The sequence below is a fragment of the Jaculus jaculus genome, chromosome 6 (genome assembly GCF_020740685.1).
Source record: "Jaculus jaculus isolate mJacJac1 chromosome 6, mJacJac1.mat.Y.cur, whole genome shotgun sequence".
NCBI lineage: Eukaryota > Metazoa > Chordata > Mammalia > Rodentia > Dipodidae > Jaculus > Jaculus jaculus.
This window is the reverse complement of record NC_059107.1, coordinates 96227551-96244316: the sequence shown is the minus strand read 5'-3', so window position 1 is coordinate 96244316 and position 16766 is coordinate 96227551. Positions and strand designations below refer to the sequence as shown.

Here is a 16766-nt window from a genome sequence, read left to right as displayed (position 1 = left end):
AGTGCCTTAACTGTTAAGCAATCTCTCCAGCCCAAATAAAATATTTAAATAATATTTAAAAAGAAAAAGAAAAAAAAGAGAGAGACTAGAGATTAAACCTAGGGCATCTTGCCTCATACCCTAGCATGCACTCTACCACTGAGCAATAAACCTAGCCCCTCTTTAGGGGAAATCAAATCCTGGGGCTAGAATCTAGAACCTGGGGGTCCTACTTGGACTTTGGCTCTGCTTGTTGCTTAAGCTGCAGTATGACCTTCCCTGGATCTCCATCTACTGTCCACCTCCCAGCCTGTCCCTTGAAGGGATGGCAGGAAAGAGAAGCAAGGAAGTGGATGCTCTTTTCCCAGGAAGAGAAGGTAAGGGCTGCTGGTGGGGAAGGAAGGACAGGCAAGGCTGGGGAAGAGGACTGAGGAATAGGAGGGGTGACTCAGAAAACAACACTCCTACCCCAGCCAGGCTCCTCTACGGGACAGATGCTGTGGTTCCACAACTTGGCAGCCCAGTTCTGTCTCCCATAAGCTTAGTCCTGGACCCAGGTATCTGTTAATAGACATCTTACACTTCCTTTTCCTATCTGGGTTCACTTTCCATCTCTTTCATTTTAAGGAGATGTCATGGTGTCATGGTTCAGAAATCTTTTTTTTTTTTTTTTTTTTTTTTTCTGGTTTTTCGAGGTAGGGTCTCACTCTGGTCCAGGCTGACCTGGAATTAACTCTGTCATCTCAGGGTGGCCTTGAACTCATGGCAATCCTCCTACCTCTGCACCTCTGCCTCCCAAGTGTTGGGATTAAAGGTGTGCGCCACCACGCTCGGCTGGTTCAGAAATCTTGATTAGCTTTACTGTCCGGTCTTCCTGTGGCAGGCAAAAGAAGTTGCTGCTTAGCTATGAGCAAGACAGCCAGGAGCAAGCATGCTCACTCACTCAAGGAAGCATAAGCCCTCATGAGAGGAACTGTCTATCAAAATATGGAGATTAAACCCTTGGCCAAGAAGAGCTCAGGGGCCAGGTGTGGTGGCAGAGGTAGGAAGATCGCCATGAGATCGAGGCCACCCTGAGACTACATAGTGAAGTCCAGGTCAGCCTGGGCTACAGTGAGATCCTATCTCAAACAGGAAAAAAAAAAAAAAGAGAGAGAAAGAGAGGGAGGGAGCAACTGGTAACTGGCAAGGAGTGATGAAATCTAGGGCATTCCTTTCTGGGGGAGTGTGTCAGTCCAGGGGGGCTAAGTGTGGGCATGGATGAGTCTAGCCAGTGACCTTCTGCTCTAACCTTTACTCCTGCCTGCCTTAAATTTTTTCAGTCAGTGTAGATTCCGCCTTACATACTGAGGTGGGCCGAGGTCTGACTTCCTAGCAGTGAAGCTGAGACACTGGGAGAAAAACTGAGGGACACCCTTCGCCCCCAAAGCTGGGCCAAGCCTTTCCCACTCTTGCTCTAGGCCTAACTCTGGAACCTCCTTCAGTGACCCTGGAAATGTGGTCAGAAGAAGCATCCACACTGAGTACACCATCCCTCTTGCCCCACACAACACTACACGACACAACACTACACTGCACAACACAACACACACACACACCCCTCCCCTGGTCTAGTAGCCGATGGGCAAGCCAGCATCTCCGTGGCCAGCCTTGGGTATGTGCGTGTGTGTGTGTGTGCGTGTGTGCTGTGGTGCGGGTGCCCTTGGTGTGTCATCATTTTCACTTGTGTGCGTGTTTATCTGTTCATTCATGACAGTGGCAGTCCTTATGTGACATCATGTGTGCGTGTGTGCATGATCATCCTCGTGTTTGTTCATGAGTGTGTATGTCAGTGTGTTCCAGTCTCTCTGTGTGTCGTCCCCAATCCCCCATCCCCCCCCTTGGTTCTCTAATTAGTGGTTTGGGGTTTGTTCCTTTTCCCTCCTGTTCCTTCTCTCGGCAGCGCGGCGGCGGCAGCCTCGGCAGCAGCAGTAGCAGCAGCAGCAGCAGAAGCCGTCGCGCCAGAGCAGCGAGACTCGGACGCAGTGTGGGATTGTAGGATCGGAGCCGAGTGGGAACAGGAGTGAAACTGGCCAGAGAGAGGAGCGGATCCCTCCCAGCACCCTCAGGCCACCCGCTGCCTGTGCTCTTCCAGCCAGACCTCCCAAGAGGAGACGGGACAGCCAGCCCCAGGCTCCCCAGGTACATGATGCTGATGGTGAGCTCTTGGGAGGGCTGTCCCTAGATGCCTATGCGATTGTTGGGGCGTGGAGGACACCTGGGCCGCCGATCCTTTCCCCTTTTCCCATAGCACCCCTCAGGGAAGCCCTGGCAACTTGCCCATGTCCCTGCTTCCCACTCCTTCCCTGGGCACCCCCTTTTCTTCTCTCCCTCCCAGATCCCTTCTTTGGAGAGCTTAGCTAATAGAGCAGGAAATTTGGACCCTCTGCCTCCCTCTCTCGCCCTCCTCATTGGATCTGGAGCCTTCTCCGCTGGGAAAGCTGTAATTAGAGGGTGGATCCCTACAGACAGAGAGCAGCCCCCCCACCCTCCAGTCCCTTCTAACTTTAGATCTCTTCTCTCCCATTCTCCCATTCTCCCTCCCTCTCCCCTCTTCCTCTCTCTCTCTCTCTCTTCTCTCTCTCTCTGGTTCCCCAGCTCTCTCCATCTGCCTGGCTCCTTGGGACCCCGTTCCTCAGCCTCAGGATGGCGTCCTCCCTGCTTGAGGTAACTGTCCCCTCCTCCCCCCTAGGAAACCAGCCACAATCCTCTTGGTCCTCATCCCTGCCTACCCCACCCCCTCAACTCACATAGACAGTGGCTGTGGTGCTTGTCACTTCCAAGGTACTTCAGATGAGGAGAGAGGAGCAAGGTCCGGGAGGAGAGGCGAGCAGAAGGCGCGGGAGAAAAGAGAGAACAGGGTCAGGGGTCAGAGGGCAGTCAAAGAGGGGGAGATCCCCAAGGCCAACTAAGCCACTGACTGTGAGGAGCCCCAAAGGCAATGGAGAAAGAATGGAGGGGAGGGGGCACTAGGAAACAGGTAGGCTGGCAGCAGAAGACAGGAGGCAGAGGCAGGGGAGACTGGCTGAGTGGGCATGGAGTAGCCCCACAGTTCTTTGGGAGTTCTGTGCCTCCCACAGTAAGTAGGATGGGGTCAGGTCTGTGTGGGGGAGGGAGCGTGGCCTGTAAGCCTGTGTGTAGAGGAGGGAAGGTAGGCTCCGAGGGAGGGGAGGAAGGCAGCGCTACACAGGCGCTGGCCAGGGGAACTGAGCCCAGGCCTGAGAGGGAACCAAGGAGGAGGGACAGGGTCTGAGGCCGCTTGCCCGGCTCACAAATATTTAGCTTTCAGCCAAAGACAAACTGAACTCTATTTTGGGAGTGGGAGGCTCCAGGGCAGACTGGGCTACTTCCCCTCCAGGCTGGGACCCCAGCATCCTTTGCATCTGGTTCTGGGGATGGAGGGACCTAAGAAACCACAAGAGTTTGAGGGTCTTGAGAAATCAAGCACTGACTCTACCAGGGCTTCTGGGAACCTAAGCTGGCAAGAGAGGACTGAACCACTCGGAGCCCGAGTTCTCTCTGCTACTGGATCCGATTCTGTTTCTGTCCTGCTTTCAAAGGTCCCTTTAGGAATTTGGGGCCTGATAATCCTTTCTGAAGATCAGTACCTTCTAGTAGCTTTGAGTTGTTTCCACTCAGGGGGCCTTTAGGAGCCCCTAACGCTGGGTTCCTGGGTTAAGACTCGGGTCAGTCAGGAAGCCAGCTCACTCAACCTGTAGGAGTTGTGTGTGCAAGATGGAGCAGGTGTCTTTTGACACCTGTGTGCCTACTGGCTTGAATACATTACGTGCTGGTGACTGTAGAAGAGAGCAGAAGGGTGGTGTGTGTGTCTGTGTGACTGGGCTGCATGCACGAGCTGGGCCATCAGAACACTGTCAGTCCAAATGAGGAGCAGTGTCTACAGGGCTGTGGGACAGTGATTTCTTGGCTGAGTGTGAAGCATCTGTGTGCAAGCCAATGTGGTGGCACCACGTGTCTTGAGTTGTCTGTATCCAGACAGGGGTCCCCAGGTGCTGAGCTCTCTACCATGCAGCAACACTGCAGGCAGATTGTCACCCTAGTCCTTTGGCAGTAAAACCTACATTGAAGGGGTGGGAGAGATGGCTCAGCAGATAAGGTGCTTGTCTGCAAAGCTTAATGACCCAGGGTTTGATTCCCCAGTGCCCACATAATGCCAGATGCACAGTGGCACCTGGAGTTTGTTTGCAGTGGCTGAAGGCCCTGGTGCGCCCATTCTCTGTCTCTCTTCTATCTCTTTCTGCTTGCAAATAAATAAATAAAAGCATTAAAAAGAAACCTTACATTGAGCCATCATTCAAACACTGGTCTTGAGTACGCTTGAATAAAAAGGTGCATGTAACTCCTGCATCTACCTAGGGCAAAGACAGTGTCAGTGGGTGTGGGCATCATGCCAGCCTTGCCAGCGTGGCACTGGTGCCTGGGGGAGGGCAGTCCAGAGACCTTCTGGAAGGACATAGGATGGGGAACACTGGGCAGTAACTTTCAGGTTCCCTTACTCACTGTGAGCAGGAAGCACACTCAACCCAAACACATTCCAGTTTCTCCATGTCTTTCATCTAGTTTTTAGGTACCAGGACCCTCCACCTCCTCCCTGTCTCCCTGGGAGTCCCTCTGGCCTGGTATGCAGGGGTTCTCTGGCGGTGGAAGAATTTAGGATTCAGGGAGAGAAGCAGTTGCTGCTGAAAGGGTCACCTCGAATGGGTTACAGTCCACGGGAGGGGGGGGTATGTGGGAATGGAGAATTTGGAAGGGCTAGGGTCAGTGGCAGAGTGCTTGCCTAGCATGAGACTCTAGGTTCCATTCTTAGCATACAAAGTAATAAGAAAGGAAGAAAGAAAGAAGGAAAGGGAATAAGAAAGGAAGGAAGGAAGGAAGAAAGAAAGAAAAGTAAACAATTATGAAGCTGCAAAACTTGGAGAATTAAGACTTGGGGAAAAGCTACGAATTGGAAATAGATACCTTGGGTTCTCAGAACTTAAGGAAGGCCAGTCAACTGTCAGATGGATAGTGGGCATTTCTACTAGGACAGGTGAGGCACTGCACTGTGAGCAACCTGGAAAAAGGGGTGGGGTCCCCTGGCCCCACTCCACATCAGAGTAAGAGCTGAGACAGTTCCACTCTTGATTTTTCTCCAAAGAATCTCCATTCCGAACTTGTCAGCCTTTATTTATTAGTTTATTTTTAAAGATAGTGGGACAGAGGCAGAGGATAGGAAACTGGAAGGTGGGCAAGGGGCCCAGATATTAGAAGGTAATACATGTGATCAGCCACAGGGGTACATGTGGAGACCCCTGAATCCAGTCTCCCCCAGCTTTCAGGAGAGAGTAAATCAATCAGAGAAGGAAACTGAGGCTGTGGTGAAATTGAGCCACTGGCCTCCACAGCAGTCAGTCCTCTGCCTTGCTTCGCCTTTCCTGCCCTTAGAGCCCCGTGGGCCTCTCTGCTCTCCAGAGCTGGGGGTCTCCTGCTGGCCTGGGGCTGGCTGCCTTCTTTCACCCCTCCCTGCCTCCCCACAGCTGGGTGGGGTCCCTGGGCTTGGCTGAGGCCCCTGTGGCCACAGTGTGAGGGCCAGGCAGGCGGGGGACCGCGTCGGCGTTTTTAAAAATAAACCAACCGCAGGGAAACCATTGGAGCCTAGCTGGGCTGGCTGGGCAGAGGGGAGGGGGTGGTCAGGGAGGAGGAGGGAGGAGTGGCCTGGTCTGGGGGTTTTCTGAGGCCCATTACCATGATGGGTTTCTCTTAGGTGGGAATCCACAGTCTTCCTCCTCCTCCCTTTCTTCTTCCTCTCCTCTCTTTTCCTCTATTTTCCTTAGCTTTCCTGGCCCAGGCTCCCTTACCACCTCTCCTTTGTTTATTCTGCTTTCCACTCTCTTCCTCCCTTTTGTATTTTTACCTTTCCACTCATTTCAGCCTCTTAATGCCAGCTTCTTCCTCTATGGCCCCCTTTCCTTATGTTTTTTTTTTTTTTTTTTTCTCGAGGTAGGGTTTCACTCCAGTCCAGGCTGACCTGGAATTCACTATGTAGTCTCATACTGGCCTCGAACTCATGGCGATCCTCCTACCTCTGCCTCTTGAGTGCTGGGATTAAAGGCGTGAGCCACCATGCCTGGCTTCCCTGTGGGGTTTTTAATGGTAGCTCTTCAGTCTAGAAGGGTCTTTTGAGCCCCATATATCTGAGTCTTTGCCTCTCTAGGTTGAACTGCTCATTCTGACCACTTTTTCTTGCTAGGATTTGACTCCTGCCCTACCAGCTCTCCTGCTTTAGCCCACCCTGTGTTTGAGCCAGTAGAGCCTCCAGGGAAGCTCTGACTGGAACTCTGACTGGGGTTTACCTTTGGAGAACACTTTGGGTGGCTCATATTTGAGAGCCCATAGGATCAACAGAACAGAGAGAGAGAGAGAGAGAGGGAGAAAGAGAGAGAGAGGGAAACTGGGCAGGGGGTGCAGCAGAAGTGACTGCATATACCCTCATGAGACCTTGATATCCCAACCTCGCTTCTAGCACACATATGCAAACACACACCCTACAAACTGGAACCACAAGGCAGGTCTGGAAACCCTGAATTACTGGGTTACTGTCTTGGTTTTACATATATATATATATATACACATACATATACACATATATACATACATATATATATACACATACACACATATACATATATGTATACACATACACACATATACATATACACATATATATATGGTAAATATATGTATATATATGATAAATAAATATATATATTTACATGAGAGAGAGAATGAATAAGTGCTCCAGGGCTTCCAGCTGCTGCAGATGAACTCCAGATGCATGTGCCATCTTATGCATCTTATGGCTTTATGTAGGTCCTGGAGAATCAAACCTGGGTCCTTAGGCTTCTCAGGCGAGTGCCTTAACTGCTAAGCCATCTCTCCAGCCCTGACTTTTTATTTTTCAGAGGCGGTTCTCACTCTGTAGCCCAGGCCTGCATGGCTCCTATATGAACCTCCTGAATACTGAGTTTTCTTGTGTGCACAACCACATCTAGTTGGTAGTTATTCATTTTGTTTTGAGACAGGGTCTGAAGTAGCCCAGGCTGGCCTCAAACTCTTATGTAGGTGACGATGACCTTGAACTTCTGATCCTGCTGTCTTCACTTCTCAAATGCTGAGACCATAGGTGTGTAGCACCTCACCTGGTTTAGACAATGTTGCCCATCCAACTCAGGGTTTGTGCATGTTAGGTAAGCAATCTACCAGCTGAGCTACATCCCTAGCCCCTGGCATCTGGATTAAAACTTTTTTGTTTTGTTTTGTTCTATTTTGTTTTTTGAGGTAGGATCTCATTCTAGCCCAGGTTGACCTGGAATTCACTCTGTAGTCTCAGGCTGGCCTCAAACTCACAGAGATCCTCCTACCTCCCCAGTGCTGGGATTAAAGATTAAGGCCTTTTAAAAAACTTCTTTATTAATTATTATTGTGACACACACACACACACACACACACACACACACACACACACACACATATACGTATACACACATGGTTTTGTTGTTGTTTTTTTGAGGTAAGGTTTTACTCTAGCCCCAGGCTGACCTGGAATTCACTATGGAGTCTCAGGGTGGCCTCGAATTTACAGCAATCCTCCTACCTCTGCCTCCCAAGTGCTGGAATTAAAGGTGTGTGCCACCATGCCCAGCTCAAAAAGTGTTTGTTTTTTTTTTTTTAAAGTATTTGAGAAAGAGAAAGAGGCAAAGAGAGAGAAAGAGGGAAAAAAGAGAGAGAGAAATGGGTGCACCAGGGCTTATGGCTACTACAAACGAACTCCAGATGCATATACCACCATGTGCATCTGGCTTATGTGGATACTGGAGAATCAAACTTCATAGGCAAGTGCCATAACCCGTAAGCCGTCCCTCCAGCCCCAGATTAGGGCTTTTAAAGATCCAAATCATGCCAGCTTTTGAGGGGCTTTTTGGTGGGGGTATGATGCTGGGGGTTGAACCCAGGACCTTGTATATGATAGCCAAGGATATGTAGAGTGCATCTCCTCCTAAGAGCTGCTAAGTCTGACCTCGGGAGGGATCCCATGAGTACCAGAGGAGTGGTAGTCATGGAGGGGGGGGCTCAACTTCATAGCAACATGGTGAGAACCAAGGAGCTCCGTCTGTTTCTAAAACATACCCATGACGTCCCACATTCATGTGTGCCTTCACTCTGTGTTCTAGAATGGTGAAGACAGGGTAGCCACATGCACTCTATCTTAAGGGACACTGAGACATGGAAGGTGAAGGCTGTGAGCCAGTACCTTGGGCACATGAGTTCCCTGTCTTTGAGGGTCCTGAGGATTTGGGGCTCTTCCACCACTGAAAGGGGTACCAGCTAGCACCACAAAGTAGGAGGTGTCCACTGCCTGCTTGAAATACATTCTTGTCTCAGCCACAGTCCTAGCTTGGCTGCAGCCCTGTTCCCTCTCAATGTCCCAGTGTCTCTGCCATTGCTTCCTCTTGCTTCCAGCCCTGAGTCCCTGCCAAGAGATTCCTTACCAGGGACATGTCGACTTGACCTCAGGGAGACCAGGCCACTGCCTTAGTCAGGAGCTAAAGCAGAGACAGGAAATGGAATATGTGGTGAAGCCAGAAAAATATGGAATGGGGGCAGAGATGATCTCCTAATACTGCTCCTTCTCCCTATGCCTCCACGCTGCTTTTTTGTTGGTGGGGGCGGAGGGGGGAGGGGTTGGAGATGAGATCTTGTTATGTTGTTCAGATTAGTCTTAAGCTCCTGAGTAGCTGGAGTAATAGGCCCTGGTCCTGTGCTGCTCTTTTCTTTATTGTTTGCTTGCTTGATATCTGTCTGTTTGTCTGTCTCTGTCTCTCCACATATATGTAATTTATTTGTGTGTATGTGTACACCGGGGTCTTTTGCCACTGCATGTGAATATCAGACACACGTGTCAATTTGTGCCCAGCATTACCTGGGTGCTGGGGAATTGAACCTGAGCCAGCGGCTTTGCAGACTACTGTTGTTGTATTTTAATTATTTTTTAAAATTTTTTTCTGAGGTTAGTATCTCACTCTATCTCAGGTTAACCTGGAACTCACAGTGATCTTCCTTCCTTAGTCTCCTGAGTGCTGGGGTTAAAGACCTAAGCCACCACAACTTTTTTTTTTAAATTAATAATAATTATTATTATTATTTTGGTTTTTCGAGGTGGGGTCTCACTCTAGCCCAGGCTGACCTATAATTCATTATGTAGTCTCAGAGTGGCCTTGAACTCGCGGTGATCCTCTTACCTCTGCCTCCCAAGCGCTGGGATAAAAGGCTTGCGTGTGCCACCACACTGGGTTCATGCCGCTCTTTGAGTGGCATCTTTCCTCTCTGAGTCTCTTGATACTGGCTTCTTTCTGCTCAACTCACCTCCCGGAGGTGAAGCCCTTAGCTCTCCTCCCAGCTGCTGTTTGTATCTCAGCACTTCCTAGGAGACCCTTACAGACCCCAGCAACTTCTTGACAGACTGCTTCCTGCCTGCTTGGCTAGGATGTCAGGCCTGGCTTCTGTTCTCCCCTCATGCATGATTCATCTTAGCTTTACCCTGATGCCAGGCCGCACAGGCACACCTCTCTTCCCTCTAGTTTCCCATCCTCTCCAACTCTTCCCTGACCCCCTCAGCTTTGTTCTGCATCTAGGTCCTAGAGTTCACTCTGCCCTCTCTTCCTCCCCCCACTAATTGGTGTTTCTCTCCACAGGAGGAGGCTCACTATGGCTCCAGTCCCCTGGCCATGCTGACAGCAGCTTGCAGCAAATTTGGTGGCTCCAGCCCTCTGCGGGACACAGCACTGGGAAAAGCAGGCACCAAGAAGCCATACTCTGATCTTTCAGCCCCCAAAGCCATGGGGGATGCCTACCCAGCCCCCTTTTCAAGCACCAATGGGCTCCTCTCTCCTGCAGGCAGTCCTCCAGCGCCTACTTCTGGCTATACCAATGACTACCCTCCCTTTTCCCACTCATTCCCTGGGCCCACAAGTGCCCAGGACCCCGGGCTACTAGTGCCCAAGGGGCACAGCTCTTCTGATTGCCTGCCTAGTGTCTACACCTCTCTGGACATGGCACATCCCTACGGCTCCTGGTACAAGGCGGGCATCCATGCAGGCATCTCACCTGGCCCAGGCAATACGCCTAGCCCTTGGTGGGACATGCACCCTGGAGGCAATTGGCTGGGTGGTGGGCAGGGTCAGGGTGATGGGCTTCAAGGGACACTGTCCACAGGCCCTGCTCAGCCTCCACTGAACCCCCAGTTGCCTACCTATCCGTCTGACTTTGCCCCCCTTAACCCAGCCCCCTACCCAGCGCCCCACCTCTTGCAACCGGGGCCCCAGCACGTCCTGACCCAAGATGTCTATAAGCCCAAGCCAGTCGGCAATAGTGGGCAGCTGGAGGGAAGTGGTGGAGCCAAAACGCCACGGGGCGCAGGCACCGGGGGCAGTGGTGGATATGGAGGCGGCGGGGCAGGGCGCTCCTCCTGCGACTGTCCCAACTGCCAGGAGCTCGAGCGGCTAGGCGCCGCGGCGGCCGGGCTGCGGAAGAAGCCCATCCACAGCTGCCACATCCCCGGCTGCGGCAAGGTGTACGGCAAGGCCTCCCACCTGAAGGCCCACCTGCGCTGGCACACGGGCGAGAGGCCCTTCGTCTGCAACTGGCTCTTCTGCGGCAAGAGGTTCACCCGCTCCGACGAGCTGGAGCGCCACGTGCGCACGCACACCCGCGAGAAGAAGTTCACCTGCCTGCTCTGCTCCAAGCGCTTCACCAGGAGCGACCACCTGAGCAAGCACCAGCGCACCCACGGGGAGCCGGGCCCGGGGCCGCCCGCCAGCGGCCCCAAAGAGCTGGGGGAGGGCCGAAGCGTCGGCGACGAGGAGGCCGCTCAGCCGTCCCGACCTTCCGCCTCGCCCGCGCCCCCCGAGAAAGCCCCCGGAGGCAGTCCCGAGCAGAGCAACCTGCTGGAGATCTGAGCCGAGAGGAGCAGGAGGAAGGAAGGTCTCGGCGCCTGGGCCGCCTGCCCGGCCTCTTGGCGCGGCGGACCACTGCCGGCCCCTCGCTCCCTCTCTCAAGCACGCTCGGTTTTTTTTTTTTTTTTATTTTTTTTTATTTTTTTTTTTTGGAGGGGGGAGAGGGGACGCTCTTTGTCTCCCTGGGCATTCTGGACCTATTCCTTGCATGCCTCCTCCCCTCCCCCGTTCACCTCTTCCCTTTTGTTTGAGCCTGGCTTTTTAGCCAAACTCTCATCTCAGGCCCTCCTCACCTGTGCCCAAGATTCCCGAACTCTTCTCAGCTCCTTTTCCTTCTACTTGGGCTCCCAATGCGTTCTTATTAACTCCGCCACATGGCTCTTCTCACCCTAAGCTTATGTGCCATTAACCCCCAGCTTTTAAGCTGTCTTCCCAACTTCTTGCTCCACTGCTTTCCATTCTCCTGAGCTTTTTCTTTTTACAAACACGATGATGATGATGATGATGATAATTTATTGCCCCCTGGTGGCCTCTTCATTAGGAACCACAGTTCGGGGGAATTGGGGTTAGTGACCTAGCTGGGAGCAGAGTGCCGAGAGGGGGGCAGACCAGTGGGATCTGACCCCAAAGATGGGGTGGCCCCAGGGTCAGGGAGGCTGCCTCCAGGCCTGTGTATTTAACCCCTATGCACCAGGAGTAATGAATAGTAATAATAATAATTCTATTTATCTAAGTTATGATGACGGGTCAGGTAGTGTGAGCTGGGGAGGGAGGGGATCCATTTCTGCTAAGGAAATTCTAGCCAAATGCAAGTCTACATAAGACAGTGATAGTGGAGAGTTTGTTCATAGAATTTCTGTCATCAAGGTCTCTGTGGGGTTTCTCTTTCAACGAAGTTTTAACAAATTGGGTTGGTTAGCTAGACCTCTGTTAAAGAGCTGATGTAGGTGTCTCTCAATCAGGAGATCCCTATGTCCCCAGCCCCAGACAGAAACTGTGAAACCTCAAGTCCCGTGGAGGGAAGGACTGGAATGTACCCCAGCTCCCTTGACCCCAGAGCCGATTCTTCCACTGCCCCTCCCCTCAGATCCCATGATGTCATCAGGCTAATACCCTGTTGTCATGGTTTTGGAGAGCTTGCAGCTTCCATCTTAAACAGCTCTTTGGGGAAGCCCATCTAACAGGAGGACTTTGGTTTGGAGGTGCCCCTCCTGAGAAATGGGCGAGGAAGGCTTTCTCTGGGTTCAGATTCAGATAAATCAAGTTATTTATTGCGTGCCTACTCTGTGCTAGGCAGTGTGCTAGGTAGGCCTGGTGCCTAGAAGCCATGAGAATTTACAGAGGCAGGAGGACAGAGGTCTCTAAACTGATTTGGGGGCACACCCACAAGCCCCCAACCTGGGACTACACACTCCACCTCCAGTGACTTTTACAGCCGCTTTGTGCCTTTTGAATGCCTTTCCTGAGACTTTGGACCCTCCTTTTCTGTCCCCTACCCCCTCAAGGCCCCAAGTTAAAGGGTAAAGCCGCTGGAACTTGGGGGCGAGAGTCACGTTGTGGAAGAAAAGGAATCATCCCCTCGTGGAGTCTTTTTTTTTTAATTTAATAAATAAAAGTTGGATTTGAAGTTGTGTCTTGGTTGGAAGTGATGGGCCACAGGCGGGGACATCCTGTGGGTGATATTCAGTTGGCCACAGTTGCACCCTATTACTTTTTTTTTTTTTTTTTTTGAGGTAGGTAGGGTCTCCCTCTAGCTCAGGCTGACCTAGAATTCACTATGTAGTCTCGGGGTGTCCTTGAACTCACAGCGGCCCTCCTATCTCTGCTTCCCAAGTGTAGGATTAAAGGCGTGCGCCTCCAAGCCAGGGACAGTTGTACCTTTTGTTCGAAGCAAAATACTGGGTGGGCTATGCCCTCCAGCGGTGCTGAGGTTTAGACTTCCAGTGTTGTCTGAGCGGGGGAGGGGAGGGGATGCTTTCCTCCAGGGCCCTTTCTCAGTCGGTGCCTTCGACCTTGGACACGGCCGGGGCACTCGCACTTCGGTTAAGGTGAAGATTACAGACCGCACCCCCCGCCCCAATCCGGCGCGTAACCCTCCCCTTGCCCGGGCCTGCAATCTCCTGCTGGCCACGGGGTTAGCGCAGGAACAAAAGCCGGTCTGTGGAGGTCCCCAGCCACAATAGAGCTTTGTGCGTCCCCTGCCCCCCCCAGGGACCCCCCACTGGGCTTTAGAGGGTGCCCAGGATGCTTCTCGGGGCCTGGGCCGGGAGCATCGCGGCGCCCCGCACGCTCCGTGCACCCCGCGGGGTCGGTGGAGGCGCAGGACCCGGTGGGCCTGCCGGTCCTCGGGTTCCCGGCCCCGCCCCTCCGCTCGGGTCCCCGCCCAGGTGCGGAATCTCCCGCCGGGTGGCGGGGCGCGCGGCTTCAAAGGCGCTTTGAAGACCCCGGAGCTCCGAGGGGTTCCTTAGCGGGTTGGGGGCGGTGGCGGAAGAGCGGGGCTCCGAGGAGGAGGAAGAGGAGGAAGGGCTCGGGAGCGACCCCCGCGGCCCCCCGCGCCCGGGCGGCCTCCGCGGGACCCCCCAGGGTCTGGCCCGCTCGCCTCCCGGTCCCCGCCTGTCCGGTGCCAGCTCCCGCCCGCCCGCCGCAGCCGCGCGCTCCCACCCTCCCAGGCCCCTCGGCCGCTTTCATCTTCCCTAGACTCCGCTTGGGGTTTTGCTGGTTTCTGGGAGATAAAAACCGCCTCAAATAGCCGCGGCGCCCTGCCAGGACAAACAGGGCCGGGCGGGCCATGTGCGCCTGGTTACCGGCCCCGGGCGCCGGGGCTCCGGCGAGGCCGCCCGTAGTGGGGGCTGGGGGGACGCGCTGCCTCAGTTTCCCGCCCAGGCCGCAAGGAGTGCTCCTGGAAACAGCCCACAGGGGTCTTCGTGCCCCCTGGTGAAGTTAGTGTGTGTGTGTGGGGGGCATGTTAGGTTTGGACTTTGACTTCCTATGGACCCCTCCCTGCACCCCCAAAAGTTGAGTATGGAGGAGGGGGCCAGTACTTGGGTCAGACCTGGCAGGAGCATGGGCACAGCGGCACTGCAGCTTCTCTCCAGTGCGCATTAAGGTCGACAGGCAGGCACTAAGCAGATATAAACTCTGGGCTTCACAGAAGGGTGCTGGAGAGACCCTCGCAGCCAGGACTGGTTTCTTGCGCTGTGTTAAACAAATAAGAGAAAGAGAATGGACACGCCAGGGTCCCCAGCCACTGAAAATGAACTCCAGACGCATGCACCCCATTGTACATGTGACCTATGTCTTGGGAGACTCGAACCGCGATCCTTTGGCTTTACAGGCAAACGCCTTACCTGCTAAGCCAACTCTCCAGCCACGAACCAGAACTGCTGCTGGGCCTTCAGTATGCTCCTCTGTCAGCAGCCGTCCTAGTGCTCCAAACCCACCTGCCTGCTTCTCCCAGAGAGCCTCCCCTGTCAGGTTCCCCAGACAACCCCGTTATGCTCTTTAAGCACATAACCCCTTAAGTGACTTCTAGGTGACAGTGAATTAATTTAGCAAGTTAACCAGGCTAAGATAAAAGGGTTGGAGCTTGGGCACATAAAATGAGTCCCAGACTGGCCTTGAACTCACAATGATCCTCCAACCTCTGCCTCCTGAGTACTGGAATTAAAGGCATGTCACACCACTCCTGGTAAAACCCTGTCTTTTAAAAAAAAAGTCATTTTTTTTCCTGTCCCTACAATTTTTTATTTCTTTAATATTTTATTGACAACTTCCATAATTATAAACTATATCCCGTGGTAATGCCCTCCCTCCCCCCCACTTTCCTCTTTAAAACTCCACTCTCCATCATATCCCCTCCCCCTCTCAATCAGTCTCTCTTTTATTTTGATGTCATGATCTTTTCTTCCTGGTCTGGTGTAGGTAAAGTCCGGCACTGTGAAGTTATAGATATCCAGGCCATTTTGTGTCTGGAGGAGCCTGTTGTAAGGAGTCCCACCCTTCCTTTGGCTCTTACATTCTTTCCACCACCTCTTCCGCAATGGACCTAGAGCCATGAAAGGTGTGATTGAGATATTTCAGTGCGGAGCACTCCTCTGTCACTTCTCAGCACCAGGGTGCCTCCTGAGTCATCCCAAGGTCACTGCCATCTGAATAAAGTTCTCTAGCCAAAAGTGAGAGTAGCATTAATATTATGGGTATGATCATTAAGAGAGGTGCTTACTGGGAAGTTTGGTGAGCATAATATATGCTTCTAGCCAGACAGCAGCAGACATTACACTCCTAGGGCTCATGACTACCCCTGTTGTAGGTTTTCAGTATCAGGGTTGTATTCCCTGCCATGCAACAGGCCTCCAGTTAAATTAGAGGGTGGTTGGTTTCCCCCATAACAGATGTGCCACTATTGCACCCATTGGCTCATTTGGCCTGGCTGGCCAAATATAAATCTTGCACTGTCCACTGTTGGGTATCTTCACTGGTGATTTCTCTCTCTCCCATTGAACTGCGTACAGAATGGCTTCTTCCAGCTTTCTGTCAGCTGGTCTACATGGAGGAGGTTTTCAGCTCAGCTCCAGCAGGATGTCTCAGTGACTTGCAACCCACGTATGTGGAGTCTTCAGCAATAGGGTCTTACCATCTATTCTTGATGGGAAACCAAGGGCCTCAGCAATGTCCTGTAATGTTTTGGGGGCATCAGGGATCTCCATGGGCAACAATTCACTGGAAGGTATCCCATCCCTGGCATGGAAAATTTTCTAGTAACAATCTATAGCTCCTGTGTGTTCCATTGGTCAAAAAAGTAGGTTTCCATATGACTTATTTATATCCTCTTAGATTTTGGTTAGCCCTCCCTCCTTGTTTATTTTTATTTGAGAGTGACAGACAGAGAAAGAGGCAGATAGAGAGAGAATGGGCACACCAGGGCTTCAAGCCACTGCAAAGGAACCTCCAGCCACTGTAATTGAACTCCAGATGTGTGTGCTACCTTGTTTGCATGTGTGAACTTGCATGCTTGCATCACCTTGTGCGTTTGGCTTATGTGGGATCTGGAGAGTCAAACATGGGTCCTTAGGCTTCCGAGGTGAGTGCCTTACCTGCTAAGGCATCTCTCCAGCTCATTTTAAAATTTTTATTCATAAAATTTTTTTTTTAATTTTATTCATTTAATGACCTGGAATTCACTATGTAGGCTCAAGGTGGCATCAAATTAATGGCGATCTTCCTACCTTCCTCCTGAATGCTGGGATTAAAGGCATTCACCGGGCTTTCCTATTTTTAAAAATTTTAATATTTGTATTTAAAATATTTATTTATTTTTAAATTTTATTTATTTTTTGAATTTTAGTTATTTGCAAGTAGATAGAGAAAGAGATAGAAGAAAGATGGACACAGAGAGAATGGGCACTCCAGGGCCTCTAGCCATTGCAAATGAACTCCAGATGCATGTGCCCCTTGTGCATATGGCTTACATGAGTCTTGAGGAATCAAACCTGGGTCCTTTGGCTTTGCAGGCAAATGCCTTAACCGCTAAGCCATTTCTCCGGCCCTGTATTTAAAATATTTAAATATATGCTGGGCGTGGTGGTGTATGCCTTTAATCTCAGCACAAAACCACCCTGAGACTACAGAGTGAATTTCAGGTCGCCTGGGCTAGAGTGAGATCCTACCTCAAAAAAACAAAAAATAAAATAAAATAAAATATTTAAATACAGAGAGAGAAAGAGAGAAAGCGAGAGA

The 16766-nt window shown here is 51.8% G+C and overlaps 2 protein-coding genes across 4 annotated transcripts; one reads left to right on the top strand and one right to left on the bottom strand.

Moving 5' to 3' along the window:
- Window positions 1–1829: 1829 nt before the first annotated feature.
- On the top strand, window positions 1830–11139 carry Sp7 (Sp7 transcription factor). Of its 3 annotated transcripts, XM_004649895.2 has the most exons (3): window positions 1830–2160; window positions 2617–2685; window positions 9771–11139. In XM_004649895.2, the coding sequence occupies exons 2-3, from the start codon at window positions 2665–2667 to the stop codon at window positions 11031–11033; spliced, it is 1284 nt and encodes a 427-aa protein (XP_004649952.1). In that variant the 5' UTR covers window positions 1830–2160; window positions 2617–2664; the 3' UTR covers window positions 11034–11139. The 3 variants fall into 3 exon arrangements, with proteins under 3 accessions (XP_004649952.1, XP_004649953.1, XP_045008584.1); XM_004649896.2 differs by lacking the exon at window positions 2617–2685 and having other exon boundaries at window positions 1831–2160; XM_045152649.1 differs by lacking the exon at window positions 2617–2685 and having other exon boundaries at window positions 2031–2176.
- A 2119-nt stretch (window positions 11140–13258) lies between these two features.
- LOC105943893 (collagen alpha-1(II) chain-like) lies at window positions 13259–14132 on the bottom strand. The gene is made up of 3 exons (XM_012948300.2): window positions 14083–14132; window positions 13692–13929; window positions 13259–13528 (listed from the first exon to the last, which is right to left on the bottom strand). The coding sequence occupies exons 1-3, from the start codon at window positions 14130–14132 to the stop codon at window positions 13259–13261; spliced, it is 558 nt and encodes a 185-aa protein (XP_012803754.1).
- Between the last annotated feature and the right edge of the window lie 2634 nt (window positions 14133–16766).